This window comes from Octodon degus, unplaced genomic scaffold (assembly GCF_000260255.1).
Source record: "Octodon degus isolate 3935 unplaced genomic scaffold, OctDeg1.0 scaffold00123, whole genome shotgun sequence".
Taxonomy (NCBI): Eukaryota; Metazoa; Chordata; class Mammalia; order Rodentia; family Octodontidae; genus Octodon; species Octodon degus.
Genome location: NW_004524699.1, coordinates 2,373,127 through 2,398,835, shown reverse-complemented (window position 1 = coordinate 2,398,835; position 25,709 = coordinate 2,373,127). Strand labels below are relative to the sequence as shown.

General features: G+C 60.7%; 1 protein-coding gene across 6 annotated transcripts in view; it reads left to right on the top strand.

The window, feature by feature from the left end:
* Window positions 1-25,709, top strand: part of Brd3 (bromodomain containing 3) — a 27,813-nt gene extending 2,104 nt beyond the window's left edge. Inside the window, exons 1-12 of one of the 6 annotated variants that reach the window (XM_023700413.1) lie at window positions 54-156; window positions 8,989-9,313; window positions 9,758-9,895; window positions 10,680-10,827; window positions 11,506-11,720; window positions 13,275-13,646; window positions 15,820-15,948; window positions 18,371-18,562; window positions 19,329-19,564; window positions 22,783-23,075; window positions 24,051-24,173; window positions 25,063-25,709. In XM_023700413.1, coding sequence (XP_023556181.1) covers window positions 9,101-9,313; window positions 9,758-9,895; window positions 10,680-10,827; window positions 11,506-11,720; window positions 13,275-13,646; window positions 15,820-15,948; window positions 18,371-18,562; window positions 19,329-19,564; window positions 22,783-23,075; window positions 24,051-24,173; window positions 25,063-25,178 — 2,175 coding nt within the window. In that variant the 5' untranslated portion in view covers window positions 54-156; window positions 8,989-9,100 and the 3' untranslated portion in view covers window positions 25,179-25,709. Of the gene's footprint in view, window positions 1-53; window positions 157-537; window positions 689-3,542; window positions 3,562-8,988; window positions 9,314-9,757; window positions 9,896-10,679; window positions 10,828-11,505; window positions 11,721-13,274; window positions 13,647-15,819; window positions 15,949-18,370; window positions 18,563-19,328; window positions 19,565-22,782; window positions 23,076-24,050; window positions 24,174-25,062 lie in introns of those variants that run through there. The other 5 variants (XM_023700414.1, XM_023700415.1, XM_023700416.1 and 2 more) reach the window with 5 other exon arrangements.

Below are 25,709 nucleotides of genomic sequence, written 5' to 3'. Positions count from 1 at the left end.
CGCCGCTGTGTCCGCGCCGCCCCGGCCGGGCGGGGATCGAGGACGGCGGCGGGTCGGGGGCGGCGGCCCCGCGAGTTGTGGGCGCCGAGACGACTTTGCGCCCCGCGAGTTGTGGGATCCGCGGCCGGCCGGCCGAAGTCAGCCAGATCCGGCGAGGTCGAGTGAGGCGGCGGGGCGGGGGCGCTGCCCTCCTTCCCCACGGGTGGGCGTCCTCGGGGACGTGGTGCTGCTGTTGGGGCAGAAGCGCGCGCCGCAACCCTCGGCCGTGGCCGGGTGCGCTGCTCGGGAATGGAGCTGGGGCTGCGGGCCGTCTTCCCGCGTCGTGTCCGCACCGCACGCCGCGGCGGGGCCTTGGGCAGCCTCAGCGCCCCGAGACCCGGGCGCTCGGAGCGCCCCTTGGGGCGGCCCCGTGGTCTGCCGCGAGTCCCCGCGGTTGGGACTGGGGCCAATGGCGGGTTTGTGCGGTCCGAATTTTGCTGCAGAGGCGAGCAAGAGCGGGTACCCCTCTCCCCAGCGTTAAACTTGGTTTTTGCCTGCAGAAGTTACGGGGTGGGGACGCGTCGGTGTATCAACTAACGCCTGGAACAAGTGAGGGATTTGCAGACTCCTTTTTGCACCCCTGGTGAAGACGAGAACGGCGTAGTTTTTTTCTTCGAAGTTTGGAAGCCTCCCTCCCTTTTCCTTTGAGGTGGAGATTTTTTCTGGGTTCCTGGTGTACCCCGAGAGAGGAATCCTGGAATCTGTGCATTGTTGCTTGGTGATGTTTTGGGGGTCTCATTTTTTAGGGGCTGTCAGCAGGGTTTAGGAAGCGCGTGAGCCCCCAGCCAGGACCACCCTCAGGGTTTAGAGACCTTTCCTACCTGGGGGGTGGGAGGATGGTGGTGTCCATTTTACCCTGCGGCAGCCCAGCCTCGTTTGCAAATAAAGGTTCGCTTTTGCTCTCCTGTGTCAGGCCTGGATGTGTGCTGGTGGCCAGAGATCAGGGGAGATAAGGCTCTGGAGAGGGGCATTTCTTTGTGACCTTTCTGGTAGCCTGCTTTCCCCAGCGACATCTAAGCCGTCTTTTAGATGGGCCCTGATCTTGCGTTTTCAGGTGGAAGGGAAGTGAAAAGCTTCCACAGGGTGGACAGTGCGAGCGCACACTAGTTTGGTTTTTGTTGTGTTTTTAGAAAGTAGAGTAATTACTTTCCTTGACAGTACCCGCTTGGAAAGTGAGGTTAGAGTAGAGGACGGATTTGTAAGCACTCCACCCTCCTGTGGACTTATTCTGAGGCGTCCACAGAAAGTGAAAGTGGGGGAGTGTGGGAAGGGAAAGCCAGGCCTGCTGCTGCAGCAGCAGCCGCCAGCCTGAGGGAGTGCCTGGCTGGCCCGGAGCCTCGCTGGGGCCCTGGCCTCCTGGATTGCCTTGGCCACTTCCTGGTTTACGGTGGCACAGCCTTCCCTGGGGGGTAGGAAGCACAGGGAGCCAGGTGGGGCCAGAGAAACCATGTCAGGTCCAGCTGCCCTCTGCCCTTGTGGTGGACCCCGCTCCTGGTGGGCAGCAGCCATGTTCGTCCACGTTCACCAGGCCCCAGGGTCTGCCCAGAGCTGCTGCTACCCCTCCAGGCCTCTGGGTGCGGAAGCAGTTGGCTCAGTAGTGGGGTCCTTGGGTGTCCCCCTACTGGGGGCTGGTCATCAAGGCCTGGAACGTCTCTTGTACACCCCCCAAGCTAGGAGCTAATTCAGTCTGTTCTTGCTTGAAACAGTGACAGTGAAGAGCCGGTAACTTTTCTGTTTTTGTGAGTCTTGAAGTTACAGGGTCCTGACCCCTGGGATTGGCCTGGGGCTCTCCCACCCGCTGAGGTTCCACCCTTTAGCTTGTGCAGAGAGGGTGGGGCTGAGCACTGAGGCCACAGGTTCGCCAGTGTGCTGTGTTGGTCGTGGCTACGGAGCCCAAGGCTGGGGCCTGTGGCTAGAAGGTGGTGCTTTCCCAGCAAGGATCCTTGGTGTGGTGACAGCTGGGGGGGCCTAGCCCCAGGGCGCCCTGTGGATCAGCTGCCAGAGGACTCCTCCAAGGGGCTGCGGCACACCCTGTGCCCTTAAGTGGGTGGCTCCACCTGGCCCATCCAGGCCCGTGCTTATGCTGGAGCCTGTATGTGTGTGTGCGTGTGCGCACCGTGTGCATGCTGTGTGGCTGGAGCTCTTGGCTCCATTATTCTGGATCTGTTGCCCGCCTATACCTGCAGCAAGGCCTTGATAACCTGGAGTCAAAAATGCACTTTGAGAAAGCCCCTCTGGTCCCAGGCCCCAGCCTCCTGCCAAGTCCTTCAGCAGCCGGCCAGGTGTGAGGTGTGGACACTGCTTGGCAGTTGTCACGTGGTAGGGTCACATGCAGGTGTTCTGGTCAGGTGGGCTCCAGCGTGGCCAAGTAAGCAGTGTCTTGGCATTTCTGAAAGTGACATCCAGATGCCTGTGTGATCTGTAGACCCTGCCTGGTATGACCTGGAATCTGGGGTAGGGGATATCTGTGTCACCACCAAAGTACTGTGAGGAGTGAGGACTTGGGGTCTGTCCTTGGGGGCTGTGGATCTTGGGGTGACTGCATTCTGCCTGAGGGGCCAACTTGTGCCATCGGCGCAGGACACTTGCAAGCTGTGCAGGGGGTGCCTGCCTGGGCAGTACAGCCTGACAGTCTGGCCCCCGATGCCTGGTGCTGCTTTGCCCCACGCAGAGCCCAGGGAGCTGACCAGGCTCTCACTGGTGCCCACCGTGTTAGGTGTGGGCACTGGGGCTTTGCAGGCCATGCGCTGTGTTCCTAGGTCTTCCTTCTGTGCTAGCGTGGGCTGGCTGGGCCCTGGTCCTGCCTCAGGGCGACAGTGAGCACAGGGTGGCCAGCCCGCCTTTGGCAGCTGGCCAGGGTGAGGTGGTAGCCTTAGGCTCCTGGCCCACCTGTTGGATGGGGTGATGGTGCTGGCTGCTTCTGAGGGACTGGCAGGGAGGAGAAAGCTGGCCCTGGTGAGCACAGCCGAGCCGTGGCGGCTTCATCCAGGTCATAGCCGATGCGTCTGGATCACGGGGACAGGCGTGTTCACTGTGGTGGCGGTGGCACGGCAATCCCAGCACCCAGGGCGGGACTGGGATGCTCCCCAGCATTGGCTGAGCCAGCTGGAAAGCGGCCTTGACTTGGGTTCTTGTCAGCTGCCCCTGGGAAGCATGGTCTTGTGTCCAGCGGCCCAGAGTGCCAGGTAGACCCCACTATCCCACTGTGTTCCAGGAAGTGTCACCTGCGCCCGCAGCTGCTGGGCCTCCTGGGACAGTCAGCTGCTACCAACCCAGGGACAGCAGCCTGTTTCCTCTCCCTCTCCCTCTCCCTGTTCCCCTGAGGCAGCTGTGGAAGGCAGCACGGTGGCTCTGGCCTCAGGAGCACCCGTGAGGTGCTCTTGGCCCCTGAGCTCCAGAGCCAAATGAAGCCTTGGTTGGGAGTGAGGGTCTTTCCCTCGAGTGTGTGGTGTCTCACATCCCTCAGAAACCCGAACTCGGGCATGAAATGAGCTTTTGGAGATTGACTCCTGCGTTTTCACAGTGAGCTCCATCTTGTTCATTTTGAGGCACAGGCTCACCGAGTTGCCCCAGTGGGACTTGAACCGGTGATTCTCCTGCCTCAGCCTCCCAGAGTGCTGGGATTACAGGCGTGTGCTCCTATGTAGGACCTCAGTCATGAACGGTCTTTTTGCATGTTTGCGGGTCATGGGATCCAGAATTGTAGCCTGGTGCCTCACAGAGGGGAGGGGTGCAGGTGAGCAGGCACAGGGAGACTGCAGCCACTGATAAGCCAGGCCTGGGGGATGGGGCTACTGCCCTGCATGGGAGGGCTGGGCCTGCTGGAGCTGGTCCCTGCGCCAGGAGAGCTCCTAGGAGTGGGTGTGGCCTGGGCCAGGGTGAGCTTGGGGTACCCTGGCTGTAGGGCGGGGATGCCTGTCCATGTGCTTGTCTGCCCCGCCCAGGGGCCCCAGACCCCATTCCTCACGGGCAGCACAGAAGGAAGCAGTTGGCTCTGTCTGTCAGTGGAGCTGCCTGTGCTTGTGGATCTGGTTTCCAGGCCTAAGGTCTAGCCCAGGGTGGCAGCCCCCTCGGCTCCCAGCGCTAGGCCAGAGTGGCCTGGCACGGTGGCAGGAATTTGCCGAGGGTGTGAATCTGTTGGAGCCTGGTTTTGGCTCTTCCTGACTGGGTGGCCTCCTGCTGTCCTCAGAGCCCTTGTGCTCTGGAAGGTGGGTCCAACATGGGGCCTCCCAGTGGTGCTGGTCCCGAGGGCACTGAGGGCCAGGGCAAGGAGGACCCACTGGATCCAGTGCCCTGGGGAGACACTCGTGGGTACAGGGACCCAGTGCATGAGTCCCAGGGGTCCAGTGAGCCCCACCCCTGCCACCATGGGACACTGCCCTGTTGGCGTCAGTGGCTGTGAGATGGGCGAGCAGCACAGGCAGGGAGTCACGGCTGCCCCAGGTCTCGCTGAGATGGGCACCCAGCCTTCCTGCCACCTTTGCCCACCGTGCTGCCCGTCCTTTGGTGCCTTTAGCACCCTCTCCAGCTAGTCTCCTTGGTGTGCCTGGCACCCTCCCTGTCCGCCGGGGTTTGTGGTCCCTGTGGAGCTGGGCCAGCCCTCCCTGACAGGTTCTTGCTTGGTTCTCCTGGAAGGAGTCGCCTTTCTGCCTCGGCCCAAGAAGGGCTTCCTGTTCCAGACCAGGTGAGGCTAGAAAGGCCAATGTTGGTCAGCTGCTCGCTGCCCAGCCTGAAGCAGGACCTGGTGTCGGGGAAGCACCCCTCCTTGCCCTCTGGGGAGCCTGGCTGCAGTGCTGTTGGGGTCCCTGTAGGCGGCTTGATGGGCACCACAGCTACTGCCCATCTTTTTGGGTGTTTCCCATGATGTCCCCTCCCCTGGCTGCCCCACCCCTCTGGGCTGGCTAAGCCTTTGGGGCTGGGTGTCACTTATCCTTTAGGTCCCCTGCACTTTGTGGAGGAGGACATCAGGAAAGGGGAGGGTTGAGGGTGGCCTGCCCAAAGCCACCGTCGGGGATCTAGGTCTGTGCTCTGTCCTATATGGTCTGGCCTCCCTGGTCCTCTCCTGCAGCCCCTGCTGTGGTGGCAGTGTCTGTGGCGGTAGGCACGTGCTGTCGGCACACTCGGAGGCTGTGTAGGTGCTGCCCAGGGGCCTTCCCCAAGTTCAAAGACTTGTGGTTTATACCAGCTCTGCCCTGGGTGCTTTTGGAGCTGCAGCTAAAGGCAGCTGACTTTCACCTCCCTGTACACATGCCCTGACCTTTGCCTCTGCTGGGCCTAGCGGGCAGCCTCAGGGGCCTGGGCTCCTCTGTTGGCTGGCAAGCCGGGCAGTGGGCCTCAGGAAGGGTCGCAGGCTCTGTTTCTGGCTCTGAGGCGGCTCCCTGCACACCCCACTGAACCTGGCCAGAGCGGGGTTTGAGAGAGTGGCAGGATCATCTCTGGCCTCCCGAGTCACTTACTCCTGGGGGGACTGGCGGGGTGTGGCCGGATGCCCGCTGCAGTAGAGTGCTATCTGGGGTCCAGTGGTGCGCAGAAGGCCAGGAGAGCTGGCCACCACCTGTCCACTGCTGGAGGAGGTGTGAATGGGGGCCATGGTGGAGGCCACTGCCCTGGTTGTTGCACTTCGCCTCGCCTACCCCGGGAGGAGCAAACATACCCCCATTCCCACGGGCGGGTGGGGTGCGCTGCGCTGGAGACCTGCGGCTCACAGGTATGGACTTTGCATCTGGACTTGCAGCCCCGTCCCATCCACCTACCTGAGTCCATCTCACCCTCCTGGGCTTCTCAGAGGGAGCAAGGTCACCTGGGCACGGCTGGGCATGTGGGCCCAGCACAAGCCACGGGTGCAGCTGTGAGCACCGTGGGGGTGCCAACCCCCGCGCTTCCCTCTCCCCTGGCAGTGGGCTCCAGGCCGGCTTGCCTACAGGACTGTCGAGGATGCTTGTGTAAAGGACACCTCAGTCTTCAGCTGCGATTCCAGGAGGTGGCCAGGTGTTCAGGCCACGTATGCACTAGGCACCAGCAAACAGGCTGGACCACCCACACCCCGGTGTTCCTCATGACTGCTACACCGAGGCACCACTCGAGTCTGGAGGTGGGCTGCAAGTCCAGACCCAAGAAGCTCACACCTGTGAGCCGCAGGCAGCCTGCCTGCCTGGGATGGGTTTCCCTGCAGGACCCTGCTTTATTTGAGGTGGGTGTGAAGGAGGGGCACCCCCCGCTGGTGGAATGCCCTGTGTGCCTTTGACCTTCTAAAATCTGGAAGGTTGACAGTGGCCTCTGGAGGCCCAGGTGGGGCCAGGGCCTTTGAGTCGGGCAGTGTGGGGATGGACCCGTGAAGGTGAGGGGCTGGTTCCCCGACCCTGCTGCTGGGTGCCCTGTTTCTGAAGCCAGGAGAGGGGCAGGCCATGCTTGCTTGGGGCAAACGTGTGCCAGACAAGTGTGAATTACGTGCACCCCTGGTGACTGAGTCCTCCCCCTTGCGAGCTGGGAATGCTCCTGTCTTCTGCCCCAAGCCCACTGTCCCCTTGCCCTAGCACCCTCCTGCAGGAGGGGAGCAGTGGCCCTGAGGCTCCCACTTCTCCCTCTCTGGCAGTGACGTGGGCCGCTTGCTGAGGGCCAACTCTGCCACCGAGTGCTCAAGACCTGCGTTGTCTTCCTTCGCTTTGTTTCCCTTTGCAGTGCTGAAGTTTGAGCGCAGGGATCTCTACTCCTGAGCTGCAACCCAGGCCTTTTTAAATTTTGAGACAAGCTCTCTGCTTGGGGTTGCAGCCCTCCTGCCTCAGCCTTCCCGGTAGCTGGGATCACAGGTGTGCACCACCACGCCCAGCTGCTCTGTTTCCTTAACGGATGAGACTAGGGGGCTGAGCAGCCTGGCCAGTGATGGGTGGGTCACTGTCTTGGTGCTGCATCCTTCTCTATGGCTGTGTCCTAAACTGTTCTGTATCCATGTTCACCAGCTTCCCGGGTCCTCTTGTCCTGGGGTCACCTGTCGTTCAGGGGCCCCAGGATGGGGAGATACAAGGTCCTCTGTCTCCCGGGCTGTGACATCTTTAGTCCCCTAGAGATAGAGCAGGAAGGGCAAGGCCTTTCGTTTTCTTCAGACAGGGTCTTGCTGCACAGTCCAAGCTGGCCTTGAACTTGTGATGATCTTCTGTCTCAGCCTCCTGAGTGCTGGGAAAACAGGCATGCACCACCATGCCCGGCTGTGGCTTCTGACCTTGTCCTCAGCGTCTGGGCGTCTTGCTGGTCCCTGCTGTGCAGGTGGCCAGCATGCCTGGCTGTTACGCTGTCACTGGGAAGGTCCTGGGCTGCTGCGTCCTGGGTGTCCATTAGTTGCTGGCTCTGTTGCATTATGCTTTCTGGAAGTGTCCCTTGCTTCTGTCACCTCTGTTCTGTCTCTCTTTACCCTGTTCCTCTTGTTGCCTGTGTGTGGCATTTCGTGGGACTTGACCTCGTCAGTTGAGGAAGGCAGAGCCCCGGGGTCTCCCTGGAACCCCTCTCCTGAACCCCCTTGGCAGGGGTCTCTGGTTTCCTGGGCCTGGCCCCCAGCCGCTCCTGGAGCTGCTTGTCCCCCAGCTTGGTCTCTGGCCATGTCCGCTCCCTGGGCTGTGCAGCAGGGGCTCTGGCCACGGGCCCTAGTCGCAGTCCCCTCAGAGCCCTGTGGGAAGGTAGAGGCGTAGAGCAGGGTGCAGGCTGCTTGGGGGCCAGCAGGATCCCAGGCCACTGCCTGATCTTAGGGAGGGGGAGCCTGCTGGCCCTGGGCCTGATTGTCAACAGGGTCCTCGGAGAGGTTGTGGTGCTGGGGCAGGGGCTTCCTGGTGGCCTGGCCTCGCACCCAGTGGAGATGCAGCCCGTGGCATCCAGCACGAACTGGAGTGGCCTCCTTCCCCTCCAGCTGCTGTCGCGGGCCCTGCACACCTGCCTGGGGAGGGCACCTGGAGTTGGCTGGCTGGGTGAGAGGCCTGTTTAGGAGCGCTCCTGGGTGATGGGTCTGGGGGAGACACAGCTGATAACAGGGCATGGGGAAGCTGTGAATCTGCTAGGAGTGGGTGCGGTACCCAGCACCCAGCTGGGGTGGCATGCTAGGTCTGTGGTGTCGGCACGCACCCCAGCCGCTGTTGCGGCCGTGCTGGTTGGCTCTCACCAGTCTTAAAGATGACTGGTCCAGCAATGGGTAGCAGCCAGCTCCTTGGGGTACAGCCCCGATTGTCAGGGTGCTGCAGACACAATACAAGGAGACCTAAATGGCAGCACAGGTCTTGTGTGAAGCTCAAGTCCTGGTCCCCAGGAGGGCCTGTGTGCGGCACGGAGTCTGTCCCTGCCTCCACTGTAGGAGCGGGGGTGCATCATACACGGCCCTGGCAGCCGCCTCCTTGGGGAGCCCAGGGTCTGGCTGAGCTCTGTGGGCAGTGTGCAGGCTCCAGGCCTCGGGGCTGCAACAGCCACTCGCCCTGCATGGATTCCTGGGCAGCCCCAGTCCCCAGAGCGTCTGGGAGACAGTCTAGGACGTGAGCACAGATGCAGGATGACTGCAGGGCCCGTGCTGCCCTCTCTGGCCATCCTGATTGGTCAGGGCCTGCATGTCACAGCTGGCTGCCATCACAAACCCTAGCCATTCTCCTGGTTACTGTAGAACCTTGTGTGGTGCACGGTGTCGGGTAAGGGCCCACGGACGTTGGGCTTGTGCTGGTTCTTCCCATCTGGTGGATCTCTTAGTTCTGTGTGTGTGCGTTGTTCAAGGCTGGGCTTAGCAGAGTGTCCTAGGAACATGCTGGACTCCCACGAGTGGGTGACACTGAGCAGTGGGCTGTGCCTGGATTGTCCCCCATCTAGTTCACCAGTGGTTGGAGAGTTGCTTGGTGGAGTGCCCTGTGGGACTGGGCAGTATCCTCACCAGTGTCCCCAGGTGGACTCCAGGCTGATGGTCCCCTTCTACCCATCTCCCTGTAGGTGGTGCCTGATTAGGCCCAGAGATGGGAGCCCGAGCCTCCTCAGGGAGCACGGAAGACGCCAGGGCCTCTGTGCACTGGGGCAGTGACGGCCAGTGAGCAGTTGCCGGAGGATGTCCGCCACCACGGCAGCCGCCCCTGCGGGCATCCCCGCCGCTCCGGGCCCCGTGAACCCGCCCCCACCTGAGGTGTCCAACGCTGGCAAGCCCGGCCGGAAGACCAACCAGCTGCAGTACATGCAGAACGTGGTGGTGAAGACACTGTGGAAGCACCAGTTTGCCTGGCCCTTTTACCAGCCTGTGGACGCCATCAAGCTGAACCTGCCTGTGAGTGGTGGCCCTGCATCCTGAGCCTGTTTGGGGAGCCTGCAGTCCAGTGGGGCCAGTCAGGGATGGCAGTGCAGGAACGGGAAATGGGGCCAGCACCCAGCCAGGAGGGTGAGGGGGCAAGGAGCGAGGCAGGGGCTGGCATGGAGGCCTGTTCGACTCCTGGAGCAGAGGCCCGCCCGCCTGCCTGCATGCCTCTGCAGTCAGGTAGCAAGCCCCTGATGCCTGTTTTCTGGGTGCTGGTGCCCACAACTATGCCAGGTTTTGATCTGGGGCCAGCCCAGTGTGGCTCTTGGCTCCCTGTGGGCGTAGAGCCGTAGAGCAGCTGAGTCTGCCCCGGTCAGGACCCCATCCTCAGCTGGCTCCTAGGTGTCCTGGTGCTGCTCCGGGAGGCACGATGACGGCGTAAGTCCACTGGTAACGCCTCTGCAATCTCCTTCCTAGGATTACCATAAAATAATAAAAAACCCAATGGATATGGGGACTATTAAGAAGAGACTAGAAAATAACTATTACTGGAGCGCAAGTGAATGTATGCAGGACTTCAACACCATGTTTACAAACTGTTATATTTATAACAAGGTAAGAAGATGCAAGGTGCGTGGCTGGGTCCCTGGGTGGCCAGGCTGGGGCCCGGTGGGTCAGCGTGAACCACTCCTGGCTCTTGGCCTTCCCTGGTCCTGGTTCATGGAGCAGCGTGCTGCCTAAACGGGTGGCTAGACGTGTGACCCTGGGGATGGCCCATGGGTTTTAAGATGTCCTTACCCGAGGCCTCGAAAGGCCTCCCTTAGCCATCTGTGGCACCCGTGCCAGGTGAGCGCGCCACTTGCCCAGGAAGGTGCCCAGGCCACAGGGACAGCCTCCTGAGCCAGCACCTGCGGGGGTGCCCAGCACAAAGTAGAGAAGGGAGTTTGGTGCCAGCCTAGTTTTGTGGAGTGTTTCTGAGACAGGGTCCTACTATGTGCTCCGGGGTGGCCTCAGACTCATGGCAATCCTTCTGCCCGGCTTCTACTTGCTGGATGGCAAGCTTGGGATGTTGTGGTAGTGACGTGACCTAACAAGGATGATGGGCACGTTGGGCCTAAGGGAGCCCCTTCCTCCCTGTGTGATGGGCTGCAGGGTGGGCTTCTCCTGATAGGACAAGCACCTTCACACATGCTCTGCACTCGTGGGTCCCATGGCCCCTGCTTTTCTCGCTGATGCTTGCCTGTCTTTTCCCAGGATTTCCCCCATTGAAATGTATCTGCCTTGCCCCACTCTGCCCTGTCAGGCCTAACAAATTGTGAGCAAGAGCTTCCTTCAGCTGAGACAGGGTTTGCTGGCGTGAGTCTCCTTCCCATGAGTGACCCGGGCTCTCTGTCTTCAGCCCACAGATGACATAGTGCTAATGGCCCAGGCCTTAGAGAAAATTTTTCTGCAGAAAGTGGCCCAGATGCCCCAGGAGGAAGTAGAATTGTTACCCCCTGCTCCGAAGGGCAAAGGCCGGAAACCGGCTGCGGGGACGCAGAGTGCAGGTAAAGGGCAGGTGCGGTGGGCAGGGTGGCCGGGGGCAGAGTCCCTGGCCCTCCGGGCTGTGTCCCAGGGCGTTGGGTGCCAGGCCAGGCCTGCACGTGGGCTGTGGACTGCTGGCGAGGCAGCTGGCCTGGGGTCAGGCCAGTGTCCTTGCTACTGGCTCGTCTTCCTGTCTTCCTCTTCCAAATCGTCCTTCTAGTTTGTTTTTGGTCACCTGAGAGTCCCAGTCCCCTGTCCTACCCCCTGATTGAAAGGACTGTGTCCTCTCTGTCCCTGTCATGGGGTACGCCTGGCTCTGGCCTAGAGTGGGAACGTAGACTGGAGGTGCAGCCAGTAGAATGGCTGCCAGGGCAGGTGTGGGGACAAGCCACGTGGTTAGGAAGCCAGGTGCTCAGCTGATACTGGTGGCGTCTGAGCCCAGCTCCCTGCCCGCAGGGCTGCCGTGGCCCCAGGCTGTGAGGCTGGCCATGGGCTCTTTTCCTAGCCGCTGGGCTCTGGCCAGAGCTGGCCTCTCCTTGGGGCAGGGAGCGTTTGGCCAAGGTGTCTGAACCAGCTCTACCCCCAGTGCAGGGGCAGGAAGGGTCTTGGGCAGGCGCTTCGCTGGCTATAGGAGAGGGATTCTAGATGCTTCCAGAGGTGGAGATAGGACTGCCGCGCTGAGCTCCCTGTCTGTCCTGAAGGTGCACAGCAAGTGGCGGCCGTGTCCTCGGTGTCCCCAGCGGCCCCCTTCCAGAATGTGCCCCCCACAGTCTCCCAGACACCAGTCATCGCCGCCACCCCTGTACCAACCATCACCGCCAGCATCACGTCGGTCCCCATCCCTCCGGCTGCTGCTCCACCTCCTCCCACAACACCTGTTGTCCCTGTGGTCCCTCCCACGCCACCCGTCGTGAAGGTGAGCATCCTTGAGACTCAGGTGGCCTTCTGGCGCGAAAGGGGTCCACGTGCCACAGGGTTTCTGAGTTGGACAGGATCAGGGTGGCTTGGAGAGGCTCTGTGCAGACGGGGAGACTGAGGCTTAGGCTGGAGGTCACACAGCTGGTGAGGGCTGGGCTGGACTCGAAGCCCTGCTTCTCTGGCCTGGCAGCTCTGGTTTTTCCAGGCAGGGTAGGAAGGTATGGGACAGCAGTATGGCCAGCAAGGACAGGTCTCCCCAGGGGCACAACGGCCAGCACTACCAGCTGGTGTGGTCCGGACTGCTGTCACTGTGGTCCTCGAGCTCCCCACGTGGACCTGCCGTGGAGTGAGCGCCCCCCGAAGGTTGGGGCGGTGGAGCCTCCGGAGCCTCCCACGCCCGTGGAGGGCGCTCACGCCTGTCATCTTCTCCAATTTAATCCCCACAGCCACCCACTGGGGCAGACAGTAGTCCCCTCTTACAGATGAGGAAGCGGGCGCTCAGGGTTAGATGGCTCGCCCAAGGTAAAGATGCCGACCCCGTTGCTCCCCCTCCCGTGGCCTTCACTGCCTGCACCTCGGGTGGCACCTGGCCAGGCCCCTCCCACAGCACGGGGCGGTTTCTGAAGCATGTCCCGTTTGCCACGGCCGGATGAGTCTGCCCTCCCTCCCGGCCCTCCGCGGCACGCGCTTGGTGCTTGGCCTCCTGTGGGCTCCCGGGAGGCATCTGGGTGGCCAGCTCGTGCCCGTGCCAGCCTGAGGGTGGCAACTTGGCTGGGGCAGTGACCTAAGTGGGCTCCAGACAGTAGCTCCTGGGTACTGTTGGCCTGGCCCGGCAGCTGGGGGTGCGAGAGAGGCCTGCTGCACTGGGTCAGGGCAGGGGTCCCTGCAGGCCCCTGGGGGACACAAGCCTGGGCCCCTGGGCGTGGGAGCTGCTCCAGCTCTGTCTGCCGCAGGGCACCACGGACAGCTGGGCAGTACCTCATTTAACTGCCTGCAGGACAGAGTGGACACTGCCACCCCAAAGCCCCCAGGGTCCCTCGGCCTCGACCCGCTGTGGCTGCTCCGTGTCTCCTGGCCGGGCTGCCCTGCGCGCCCAGCCGGGAGTGCTCCTTTACTGTCCTGCCCCGCTGTTCCTGTGCTGGGTCTGGTGGGGCTTCTCCTGGCTCTTCCCTGCTGTCTTTAGAAGCAGGTCTTCCCTGCCGTTGCAGCCCGGGAGCTGGCGAGGGTCGGTGGTGTGGTGCACACAGCTCCAGAGGGCTCCCAGGCCTGGTGCATGGCCCGCCCTGCCCACCGTGTGCTCAGCCTGACGAGAGGCCCTAGGCTGGGTGAGGGCGGGCACAGAGGCCCAGCCTCATCCCTGCCAGCTGTGTGACCTGGGGCCACCAGCCTCACCCCTGAGCCTTGGGGGTCCTGCGTTCGGTGGGGACAGCTGGAGGCTGAGGCAAGACCCTGCATGTGGTCTTAGCACAGCCCTGGGCCAGTGGCTGGAGGCCTGGCTGGCAACGCCTGCAGTCCCGAGCTCCGGCGCTCATTGGTCGTTTTGCTGTTGCAGAAGAAGGGCGTGAAGCGGAAAGCAGACACCACAACGCCCACGACCTCTGCCATCACCGCCAGCCGGAGCGAGTCGCCCCCGCCTTTGTCGGACCCCAAGCAGGCCAAGGTGGTGGCCCGGCGGGAGAGTGGGGGCCGTCCCATCAAGCCCCCCAAGAAGGACCTGGAGGATGGCGAGGTGCCACAGCACGCAGGCAAGAAGGGCAAACTGTCCGAGCACCTGCGGCACTGTGACAGCATTCTCAGGGAGATGCTGTCCAAGAAGCACGCCGCCTACGCCTGGCCCTTCTACAAGCCTGTGGACGCCGAGGCGCTGGAGCTGCACGACTACCACGACATCATCAAGCACCCCATGGACCTCAGCACTGTCAAGGTACGAGTGGGGTGCTGGGCTGGGCCGCCTGGCGTGAGCCCTGCTCTGTCCAGGCCACGTGATCCTGCTTCTTCCTTTTTTGTCCACGGTGCTGTGTGACCAGCAGGAGCCTGGGCTGTGGCCCACTCTTGGGACTGGCACAGGTTGGCGAATCTGAGGTGCCCCCGGCCAGATGCCCCTCAAAGCGGCAGCATTGCTGTCTTCCAGCAGTTAAGGCTGGGGGCACTGATGCTAAGCTGTGGGCAGCTCTTCCTGCCAGCACTCGCCCCTCCCTGGCTGTGCCGGCTGCCTGTTCAGGTAGAGTGTGGAGCCTGGAGTCGGGTCTGCTGGTGGAGCTGCCCCCAGGCGGGAGCCCGAGGCTGAGCCACACGGCCCTCCAGGCAGCCCCATGGCCTCGTGTCTGCCTGTGCCTCCGAGGGCGTTTCTGGGATGGTGTTGCAGGTTGGGGCCGCACTGGTTCAGCCTGTTTTGCTGTCCTGGTCTGAGGGGCAGATTGCCCTGAGCTTGGATAAAGCCTCATTTACCTTGTGCCTGAGGCGTGTTTTGTCTGGGCCCCAGCGTGGTTCTGGCAGCGCTGAGGAAGGGACCCAGGTCTTTGTTCGTGCTAGGTTCTAGTCACGCCCAACGTTTCCTGAAGATTTATATGTATATATACGTGTATGTATGGATGTGTATATATATACATTTTTTCTTTGTCTTTTTAAGACCAGGTCTTGCTATGCTGTTCAGGCTGGCCCTGAGCTTACTATGTAGCTCAGGTTGGTCTCAAACTCACAGGGATCCTCCTGTCTCAGCCTCCCAGGTGCTAGGATTATAGGTGTGCACCACCATGCTTGGTTTTTTTTTTTTTTTTTTTGGCGGAACCGGGGATTGAACTTAGGCCCTTACGCTTGCCAGGCAAGTACTTATTCTACTGAGCCATCTCCTCAGCCCCACCATGCTTGGTTTAGGGGGCCGGGGAGATGGCTTAGTAGAATAAGTGCTTACCCAGCAAGCGTAAGGGCCTGAGTTCAATCCCTGGTTCTGAAAAAAAAAAAAAAATTAAATTAAATTATATTTTGGGACAGGGTCTCACTCAGCTGTCCAGGCTGGCCGTAAGCTTGCGCCTCTCCCACCTCAGCCTCCCAAGGAGCTGGCATCTGGCTGTATTAGGCCAGCGTGCCTGGTTGCTGTGCCTTTTAGGACAGACCTCGGCAGGGCATGGTGCAGGGCAGCCTTAGTTTGTGAAAGCTGACCTCTATGAGAGGGGAGTGTAGAGTTTGAGGGCCGAGCTGGTGTGTGAGGAGGTGTGCGCCTGTCCTGGCACAAGCGAAAGCTGGCATAAGACTGCCACTGATGCCAGCCTCCAGAGCCATCGTGCCCAGCTGGAGTTGGGGTGGGGTCCACACTGACCAAACTGATACCCACCTTGTCCACTTCTTTCCTTTTTTCCTCCTTGGTACCAGAAATCAAACTCAGGGCCTCATGCTTGCCAGGCAGGCGATGCTGCTAAGCTGTAGCCCTAGTGCCCGCCTCCCTCCTGAGTCCTGACACATTTCTGCGTGAAACCACCCCGGTCTGGGCTCGCTGCTCATAAGCATTTCTCCCTTCCTTTGCCCAGCTGCCGCCACCTCCAGATGTTCCCCAACCCCTTTCCTCCCCGCCCATGTGAGTCAGCCCAACTCTGTGGCTATTGAGTGACCACCACCTGCGTACCCAGGCCTTGTTCTCTGGTCTGGACATACGGCTGTGGTTCCTGTCATGGTCAGTCACCACAGTCCACGTGCTGGCCAGGCCCTACCACGGGCCAGACTCCTCAGCAGTAGGACCTGGGCCTTGTCCTGAGAGCTGAGCAGCCCTGCGCTGTGGGGGCGCCATGCTGCACAAGCAGGGGTTGTGGGGACTGTGGGGACTGGGCTCTTGCCTCTGTCTGGGACTGTGGGGACTGGGCGAGGGCCTCTGTCTTCCATTGGAGGCTCTGTCCCGGATCTTAGGCTCCTTTCCCGGAGCCTGTTACCTGTCCCATTACCTCTGTCCCCTCCGTCTGGGCTCCCAGAGCCGAGGCCCAAGAGAGCGGAGCTGCCTGCAGGCTGCAGTGGAGGTGCCGAGGATCCCCATCCTTCTGCCCTTGCAAGTTTGTGTGGTGCTGCGGCCGCCAGGCCTGCCTGCTCACGCCCTCTCCTGTGTGTTGCAGAGGAAGATGGACAGCCGCGAGTACCCAGACGCACAGGGCTTCGCCGCTGACATCCGGTTAATGTTCTCGAACTGTTATAAGTACAATCCTCCTGACCACGAGGTGGTGGCCATGGCCAGGAAGCTCCAGGTAACCAGAGGCTGGGCATGGGTGCCATGAGGAGCCCAGGTTGGCATTGGAGTGGCGGGTGCCTAAACATGGAGTGGGTACCCATGAGGGCGGGACACGGGTGTCACTCCTGTGGCCTGTTGTCCCGGCGTGGTGGCGATGGGCTGCCAGGCTCAGAGCCAGTGCCCACACGTGCTGGTTACAGGCCTGTGTCTGCCCTGGCTCCTGGAGCTGCAGGTGACATGGGAGTGGCCTGTGGGCAGGCAGGGTCCGGTGACCGCCGGTCAGCCCTGGCAGCGAGAACCCTCTGTGCTGAGGCTAGTGCCCTTTCTCTCCTAACAGCAGCAGAAAGCTGCACTGGAGAAAGTGTGGGAAGTCTGGGCTGTGCTGGGGAAGGCAAGGCCTGTCACAGCCTGGCTGTCAGGCCTGGGCTGGGGATGCCCAGCCCCACAGGAGCATGCACGTGTGCCATGTTTGCTGCTGACGTCTCGTGCTGTGCACCGGTTCCGCTTTATTTACTTCTCAGGATAAGTGGGGCGGGGCATTTGCTCACACACATCAGAGGTTATGTGACCAAAAGACTGTCTTTTTTGGGGTCTGGGGAGATGGCTCAGTGGAATAAGCGCTTCCCTGGCAAGCGCAAGGACCTGAGTTCAATCCCTGGTTCCACAAAAAAAAAAAAAAAAAAAAAAAAGACTGTCTTTTTGGAGGAAAAAATAATCATGGGTTTTAGTGAGCATGGTGGCCTGCAGCTGAAGTCTCAGCACTGTGGGAGGCTGAGGCAGGAGAGTTGCAAGTTCAAACCTAGCCTGGACCAACCTAATGAATTAATAAAAAAAAAAAAGAAAGCGTCTCTCTGTGAGGGATGGAAAGGGGCCTGGGGAGTGTGTTGCTTGCCAGATTTGCTCCTCAAGGCTGTTGTATTGAGCAAAGCCAAAAGTACAGGTGCGTTAAAAGTGGGACAGAACTGGAGTCAGCTAATAAGATTACAAGTGTAGTTACTTGCCCAACGTGGTGATGCACACCTGTAATCCCAGCACTGGGAAGCTGAGGCAGGAGGATCATTGCGAGTTTGAGGCCAGCCTGGGCTGCAAAGTGAGTTCGAGGCCAGCCTGCGCTGCATAGTGAGGCCCTGTCTAATGTACAGTCACTTAGGTAATACCCATCCAATGGAAAGTCCCAAGGTGGGTTTGAGGCGGGAGGAGACTATGGGAACCAATAAGATTACAACAAGCCTAGTCACTTAGGTAATGTGGATTAAGTGGGGGTCAGGTGGGGAAGCAGGTCACGCAGCAAAGCCCGTGTGGGGCCGATGGGGACTTTCCTGGAAGGGGTGAGCTAAGAAGGCTTGAGCAGGACCCATCTTAGAAAATACACAAAAATAAGTAAGTAAAATTTTTTTTAAAGGGTTGGAGGTATAGTTCAGAGCAGAGACCTTGGGTTTAATCCCCAGTGGTGACAAAGCAACCCAGTGACAAAGTCCTCATCCTGTGACATATTGTTTGTTCCTTATTCCTTGCTCAGCCTTATTCTGTGGGCCCTGTTACACTGCACAAGCCATCGGCCCAAGTCATACGGGACAAAGACGAGGTCCTGCCAGCATGCTTGCGTCCTTCCTGAGTGTGGCCCCAGGAGGCCCTGCCCAGCGCTGTCAGGGAAAGGCCTAGGGCGCCCCCGTCTCCGTGAACTTCCCAGCGTGCTTGGCCTGAGTTAGAGCTGCTCAGCGTGGTCCCGCGCCCAGGCCTTCACACTGAGCTGTGTCCCCAGCCCATTACTTTTTAATGACAGGGCCTTGCCAGTACTAGTGGCTCAGGCTGGGCTTGAACTCAGATCCCCGTGCTGCATCTTCCTCGAGCGCTGGGGTCGCCCGTGTGCACTGCCATGCCCAACTTTGCCCCTGGCTTTCTGAAGTGTGCCATGGACGGCCCTCGACTGAAGCCCCGTCTGAGTAGCTTCCTAGGTCAAGACTGTGTGGGTCCGCGTCTCTGGCGGTCCTCGCCCCCAGAGCAGCATGAGCTGAACACCAGAGGGGGCTCTGGGCATTGCCTCCAGCCTGGTGGAGGGCTGTGGCATATGGGGCTGTCGTGGCCCCCTGGGAGTCATAGCCACGCCTGCATCTGCCATGCATCTGGGCGGCCGCAGGGCACAGGGGTGTCCCCAAGAGGGGCTTCTGGAGGAGCCTTGAGGGGGATCGAGCCTGGGCTTTGTGGGTGCTAGGAGAGCGCCCTGACGCCAAGCTGTACCCAAGTTCTGAGGTGTCTCAGGACAACTCACCTTTGAGCTGACTTCAGACTACCGGTGCAGGAGATGACACCCTGCCCTGGGAAGGCAGGTGGCCTTCAGAGCCTCGTGTGCAGGGTCCCTGTCAGAGATGCACTCCTGCCACACTGGGGCAGCGCCCTGTGGGCGTCCAGTCCTCAGGATGGCCCTTGTCCCTCCCCAGGATGTGTTCGAGATGAGGTTCGCCAAGATGCCAGATGAGCCCGTGGAGGCGCCCGTGCTGCCTGCGCCCGCAGCCCCGGTGGTGAGCAAGGGCACCGAGAGCAGCCGAAGCAGCGAGGAGAGCTCATCGGACTCGGGCAGCTCGGACTCAGAGGAGGAGCGTGCCACAAGGCTGGCTGAGCTGCAGGAGCAGGTGGGGCCTGCTGTGTGTCGGGAGCTGCACTGAGCCCAGAGACCCCTCTGGGCTTTCCAGCCCTCGACAGCCTCTGGCTGTGCATTTCTGGGGCTCAGGCAGGGAGGAGACGGAGACAGTCCCCAAGTCAGAAGAGCTGCAGGGGTGGATCGGGAAGTTGGCTTCCCGAGGGCTGAGCCTGAGTGACGTGGTCTCCAGGGTTGGCAGGACATTGGGGTGCAGCCGCAGCCCTGGCAGCACCCTCTGCGTGCACCTCCCAGAAAGTCTGGGGGCTGGAATGGGCTGGGCCATCGGCTGGCCCCATCACATGCTGGGCTTGTGCCTGACCCTGCCAGGAGGCAGTCACTGCAGTGAAGACCCGGCAGCATCCACCAGGAGCAGTCAGGTGCTGGGAAGAGGTGAGCTGCGCACCTGCTTGCTTTAGGCCCACGGCCTTGGCCTGCGGCCCCGAACATGGTCGGAGTCTCCCGGTGCAGGCACATGCATCTGTAGCTTCTTCCTTGTCAGAAGAGTGGCGACCAGCAGCAAAGACAGGGCCCCCTGTGCTGGCACCGCGTAGAGCCTGGCACCTGGGAAGGCATGCCCGCATGCCCAGCAGTGAGGGCACTGAGCTCAGAAGGTGAAGGGACTCAGGCACGTGGGGACAGAGCTGGCTGTGTGGAGTCCCTCTTCTCTCCAGGTCCCCACTGGCTCTGCACAGGGGCAGCAGCTACGGGTGCCTGGTGGGCCTTGCCTGGCACCTGCTCAGCCGCCCTCTCTCTTCCAGCTGAAGGCCGTGCATGAGCAGCTGGCCGCCCTGTCTCAGGCCCCAGTGAACAAACCAAAGAAGAAGAAGGAGAAGAAGGAGAAAGAGAAGAAGAAGAAGGACAAGGAGAAGGACAAGGAGAAGCACAAGGTCAAGTCTGAGGAGGACAAGAAGGCCAAGGCCACCCCAGCTGCCAAGCAGGCCCAGCAAAAGAAGGGCCCAGCCAAGAAAGCCAGCAGCACCACGGCAGCCAGCAGGTGGGTCTCACGTGGAGCCGAGTGGGACCTGGGCGTGCTGGCGAAGGGGCTGGTCGAGCGCCTCTCGCAGCATGTGCCCAGGACTTCTCCCATGGTGGTTGGTGTCTTCCAGGGCGAGCTTGAGCGCTGGCTGTCCTTTGGCCCCAAGCCTTGTGGCTCTGGCTTATCTGCTGCCCAGCTGTGGCCTGTCCTGAGGGGTGCAGGGGAGGGCGGTGGTGGGCCAGTGGCAGTCAGAGGATTCCCTCCTGCCAGAGAAGGTGGCAGCGACAGGGACGGAGTGCACGGCCCAAGGCCGTGGGCCCTTTGCTTTTGAGGTGGCTCTGGGGCTCTCAGGGCAGGTGGGGGGTGGGGGAGGGGGCGTGAGCAGTGGCTGCTATCTTCAGGTGGTGGCTGGGTGGCAGTGTCCTCTGGACAAGGGAAGGGAGCTATGGAGGGCGGGGTCGCAGGAGGCAGTGGTGGAAGAGAGGACGCCTCTCGGTGGCCAGTGTGGCCACTTGAGTGGAAGAGACCACTGTGGTGCCAGGCTTGGGCATGGGGGGACACGTGTGCTCCTGCGTTGGGTGTTGATGGCTGGGTGTGTGTTTCTGTCACTTCTTCTCTTTTTTCTTTTCCCCCCTCCCTTCCTCTCCTCTCCCATATCTCTCTCTTTTTTTTTTTTTTTTGTATTTTAGGGAAAGGTCCACCGGGTGTTCAGGGTCTTACTACTAGATCGGACTCGGAGTGATCTGCCTGTTTACAGCCTCCCGAGAGCTGGGATTACGGGTGCACGTCGCCATGCCCAGTTTTTTTTTTATCTTTTTGAAACAGGGTCTCACTATGTAGTCCATGCTGGTCTGGAACTTGTACTGGTCTTTGTGCCTCAGCCTCCCGAGTGCTGGGATTAGAGGCGTGCACCCTCACACCCTTCTCCCTTCTTTCCGTGGGAGAGGCAGGAGTCCCTCTCCTTACGCCTTTGTCCAGTTTGGATTGGCCTCTGGCGTGGCAGGATGCAGTATTCCAGAGCGGCTGCAGACGGCTGACCAGCACTTTGAGTGTGCCCTTCTGTGTTCTGAGGTGGACTTAGAGAGCTGGCATTGTGCAGCGCTTGGTAGAGTTAACCAGCAAACCTCCTGGGCCTGGAGTCTAAGTGTGGGCAGGGTGTGATCATGAACTCGTTGCTTTAACGATGCACGTTGCTGTCTTAGGAGACACCGAGCCCTCAGCTTCTGCGTGGGAGTTTGGGGCCGAGCCTGGTGCCGTGTGTTCTGAGTCATGCAGTTGTGGCTCTGTGTGTCCCTTGTTGGCCTGCGGGCACAGTGCTTTCTGTCCTTCCTGCTGTGGGGAGGTCATGTCTTATGTTTCTTTTATCAGATTTGATTGGTACATTTTATTTATTTATTTTTTTATGTATGTGATACAGGGTTTCACTACCCAGCTTGGATTCATAGCAATCTTCCTGTCTCAGCCTCCCAGTGCTGGGGTTATAGGCATGGGTCACCATGCCAGGTCTCGGTGGACAGCTCAGTGCTCCTGGTGGCAGGGCTGCTGGGGATCGAACCCTGGTCCCTGCGCTTGCCTAAGCAGGTGCTCAGTCCACTGAGAGGTCTCAGCGGCCCTGATCGACACGTTGTAGATATACGTGAAGACCACATTCGAGTCTAGGCGTGGGGCGCGCACCGGTAGTCCCAGCTCGGGGGAGGCTGACCACGGGAGCGAGCCAACTGCGCAGCGAGACCCCGTACCAAATACATAAAAGAAAAAAAGCCCGCGTTCGTGAAGCACAGGGAGTCTGCGCCTCACTGTGACGCGACTTGGTTCCTTGCTTCTGGCCCTGCCCTCCTGGCAGTCCCTAGTCTGTCTGCTGGCGAGACACGTGGAGATGTATCGATTCCTCAGAGCGGCAGCACTGCAAGCGCGCGTCCTTGCCTTTTCTGTTTCCTGTGTTTGTGCCCTCACCTTGCACTGCCCTTTCGGTTCCGAGGCAGAAGCCTGGTTACTGCCTGGCCCCAAGTGCACCCACGCAGCACCCTGGCTTCATCGCGTTCCTTCCATTGGGCTGTCCTGTAATCTGTTTTCAGACTTGTCCCCTTCTGACCAAAGGGGTTATTTGAAATCGTGTTGTCAAATTTCCAAGGCCTTGGGGTTTTTTCAGCTATGCTTTACCTATTGATTTCTAACCTGGTTCCAGCAGGGCCAGAGACTGCGCTTTGTGAGGTTCTGGCAATCTGCGTCTTCTGGCCTAAAAGGTGACCTTGTGGAGCATCCCTTGCGCTCACAGTGTATTCTGTGGCCGGTGTGGCGAGAACCCCAGCAGTGACTGGCTGAGGCAGGAGCAGCCCACCCTCAGGGCCCAGCTGACAGGGAGGCCTCAGTCCCCAGTTAAAGCACAGAGGCTGGAGGTGGAGTGCCCTGGGGCCTGGGCTCTGCCAACAGTGGAGCAGCATGTTGTGCTGTCTTGGGCTGGGGCGGGCTGCATAAGCATCACTAGAGTCGCATCAGTGGATTAAGTTGGCTGAGCCGCTGTCGGGCTTCCTCTGTCCTGCCAGGTACCTGTCCTCTTACCTGCCAAGCAAGCTCCTAGAGGCTCGGGGCATGGGCGGGCTTCATTGCCTTCTCTTTAGTTCTGTCAGTGTTTGCCTCCTGTGTTTCGAAGCTGGGCCCAGCTGTGGCCGCCCGTGGCCTCCCCATTGTTGCCTGCCCTCTCTCCCCATATTCCCCGTGTTTTCCTGCCACTCCCCTCCTTGGAGGTCGACTGGGCATCTCTGTGGCCATGCCAGCCTTCTCTGATGGGTGTGGTGAGGTGTGTCCACACCGTGTCCCTTTGCCCTGCCTCCTTCACTGTGCAGAGTGGGACTGCAAGCTGTGTGGCTTCTGCCTCGGTGTTTTCCAGCTTCTGGTTTGGCCCTCTCTCCCTTGTCTGGTGAGCGTGCGGTTTGTGTTCAGTGGCTACGTAGACGCACGTGGTGCCCATGTGCCCTTGCATGATTTTCTGTGTGTTTTTGCTCCTCTTCACTCTCTTCTTCCTCCTCTTGGGTTATAGGAGTGTGAAAATCTTTGAGCAGTTGAGTTGGGCGTCCCCTGAGGCCCTGAGGGGAGCCGACCTCTTGGGGGTCCTGACCAGAATGGGACTGGCAGGGAGCAGCCTTTCTCACCAGAGCAGGGTCTCCCGAGCAGCCAAGGTTAGCCGGACCTGGGTAGGCCACAGCAGGTGGCGCCACGCTGCTCTGTCCTCTCCACAGACAACTGAAGAAGGGTGGCAAGCCAGCGTCGGCCTCCTACGACTCAGAAGAGGAGGAGCAGGGCCTGCCCATGAGCTACGACGAGAAGCGGCAGCTCAGCCTGGACATCAACCGGCTGCCGGGGGAGAAGCTGGGCCGTGTGGTGCACATCATCCAGTCCCGGGAGCCATCGCTGCGTGACTCCAACCCCGACGAGATCGAGATCGACTTCGAGACCCTGAAGCCCACCACTCTGCGGGAGCTGGAGCGCTACGTGAAGTCATGCCTACAGAAGAAGCAGCGGAAGCCCCTCTGTGAGTGCCACTCCCCAGGCCCCCGTGTCCTGGGGCCATGTGGGTGCTTTGGCCCCATGGCCTCTTTGAGGGTCCCTTGCACATGCCCACGGGGGGACCCTGGGCTGCAGTCAGGAGCCCACAGACCTCAGGACAGACCCTGCACCTGCTCTGGTGTTCCAGAAGCCAGTGGCATTGCCTAGCAGAAGCTAGTCCCTGCCTGGGGCTGCAGCACCGGGGCCTGGGTGGGAGGTGTCCTGAGGAGCCCCTGCCCTGTCCCTGCCCACCCAGCAGTGGACAGCCTCCTTTCCCGGGGTGGCAAGGCCCCATACCTGTGCGCCCCTGCACATCACTAGAGCGATCGGAGGCTGCAGACCGGGCTCCCGCTGCCTCTACCCGTAGGCAGCACAGGCCGCGGCTGGGGGAGAACCGCGGCACTGCACCCCGGCCCTGGCACAGGGAGGTCTCGCACGCTTCTTGACGTTTTTGTAGTTGGCGCTTGCAGCACGTGCCGTTCGCAGTCCTGTGCAGACCTGGTGCACACAGCATACCTCCTCTCCCGTTGGCACCCCGTCTCTCCCTCCTTCCAGCCCTTCCATCTGCGGCGCGCCTGTCTCCCTGGCTGTCCTGTGTTCTTTTTCTCCCCTTACTCGTCCTTTGGCTCCTCCTGTAAGAGAAAGCCTGCGAGGCCTGGGCCTGTGTGTCCCCTTGCTTTTTCTTGGGATCTCAAGTCTCGGTGCGTCCATTGTCCTGTAAAGACTCGGGTTTATGCTCCGCGTTCTGTAAATCGCGCATTTACCCGCCCCACTCACTGGGGGCGGTCGTGAGCTGTGCTGCCCTGATAGGCTGTCTCACTGTTGGAGGCTCCTGCTCGTGGCAAGGGCCCAGGAGCTGCTGTGCTGCTGCGTTGGTCTGGCCGGGAGACCAGGCAGCAGCTGGCAGGCGGGGCAGGGTGTGCCTGCCACCCGACAGCCCTGCTGCATGTCCCCACTGCAGCAAGCGGGAAGAAGCAGGCGGCCAAGTCCAAGGAGGAGCTGGCTCAGGAAAAGAAGAAGGAGCTGGAGAAGCGGCTACAGGATGTGAGCGGGCAGCTGAACAGCAAGAAGGCTCCCAAGAAAGGTACCCAGGATGCATGCCATGTCCATGGGGTGGCGGTCCCCGCCTGAGGGCGTGGGGTCAGGACTGGCGCTGTCTCCTTAGTCAAGGGTCTGAGGTTCCTGTAGGCTGCTTTCTCCAACTAGGAGCCAGGGCACGTCGGAGGCAGACGTGCCCACGCTGCCGCCTCCCGGCCTGTGAGCCTGCTCTGGCCTTGCACACCTGGGTGAGCATTGCTTGACCCACACCTCTGTTCCTGGAGGAGGAGCAGTGTTGCCTCCCTGGTGCCTCCAGAGTAGCCTGCTGGCTCGGGTATGGATCCGCAGTGCCCTCTGGCTGCCCTGGCCTCGTGTGGCGTAAGCTCACACTCCTTAATTTTGTTTTTGAAAGGGCCAGCGAGATAGCTCAGCAGACTAAATCACCTGCTTAGGCAAGCAGCGTTGGATCCCCATACCACATGCCCCGCCCGCCCCGCCTCTGGGCATGCTGAGCTGGCCACCAAGAGCGGGTGTGGTGGCACATGCTGGAATCCAGCGCTGGGGAGCCTAAAAACATGAGGATCACTGTGAGCCCAAGCTGCGTAATGAGACCCTGTACCAAAGACATAAATTTAAAATTAAAAAAATTTTTTTGAGACAAGGCCTCTTGTTAAGTTGCCCGGGCTGGGCCTTAACATAGGAAAGGCCTTCTGCCTCAGTCTCGCAGTGTGCCCACTGTGCTGGCCGGGCAGACTAAACTGGCTGCCTCCCGGGAAGGGAGGTGCTTAGCCTGTCTCGGGGACCTCATTAAGCCATCGCTTGCCGAGCTGCCAGGTCAGGCCCAAAGTGCAGCGTGCTGGAAGCGCATAGCCCAGCCAGCGAGCAGAGAGCAAGCGAATGGCTGGTGAGCTCCTGTCTGCCCTGTGTCTCCACAGAGAAGACCGGCGCGGCGCCCTCTGGGGGGCCATCGCGGCTCAGCAGCAGCAGTTCTTCAGAGTCAGGCAGCAGCAGTTCTAGCGGGTCCAGCTCCGACAGCAGTGACTCCGAGTGACCCGAGGGTGCAGCTGGACAGACGGACATGGCTCATGCCAAGGCTCTGCGTGTCCCCTCCTGTGGTCAATATACTCCTTTCGTTCCATGGTGTGCAGGTTTCCTTTACTTCAGTGTTACGGTATCGCCGGTTGTGCTCCACGAGGTCACAGTCTGCCCTTCCTGCTGCCTGCTGCACACGGTCACGCACGCAGTCACGTCCTCGGAGCCACAGCCACACTGATACCAGAGGAGGCCACAGGGTACAGCCCAGGACCTACAGCAGCGCCCGCTGCCCGGCCTGCCCACCCCACATCAGGAGCAGCTCCTGAGATGGGAGCCCTGCGCCGCGGCCGCCCACCGTGCCAGCAGGTGGTCTCTGTAGCCCGGGTCACTCGCCCTTGGGCACTGGGTGGGGCTGAGCAGAGCGACAGAGAGGTGCTCAGGGGCCAAGGGAGGGGCTGCGGCCATGAAAGAGCACAGCCTCTGTGCCTGGCGAGCAGGTTTCCGAACACTGAAACTTTTACCTCAACTTAAAAAAAAAAAAAAAAAA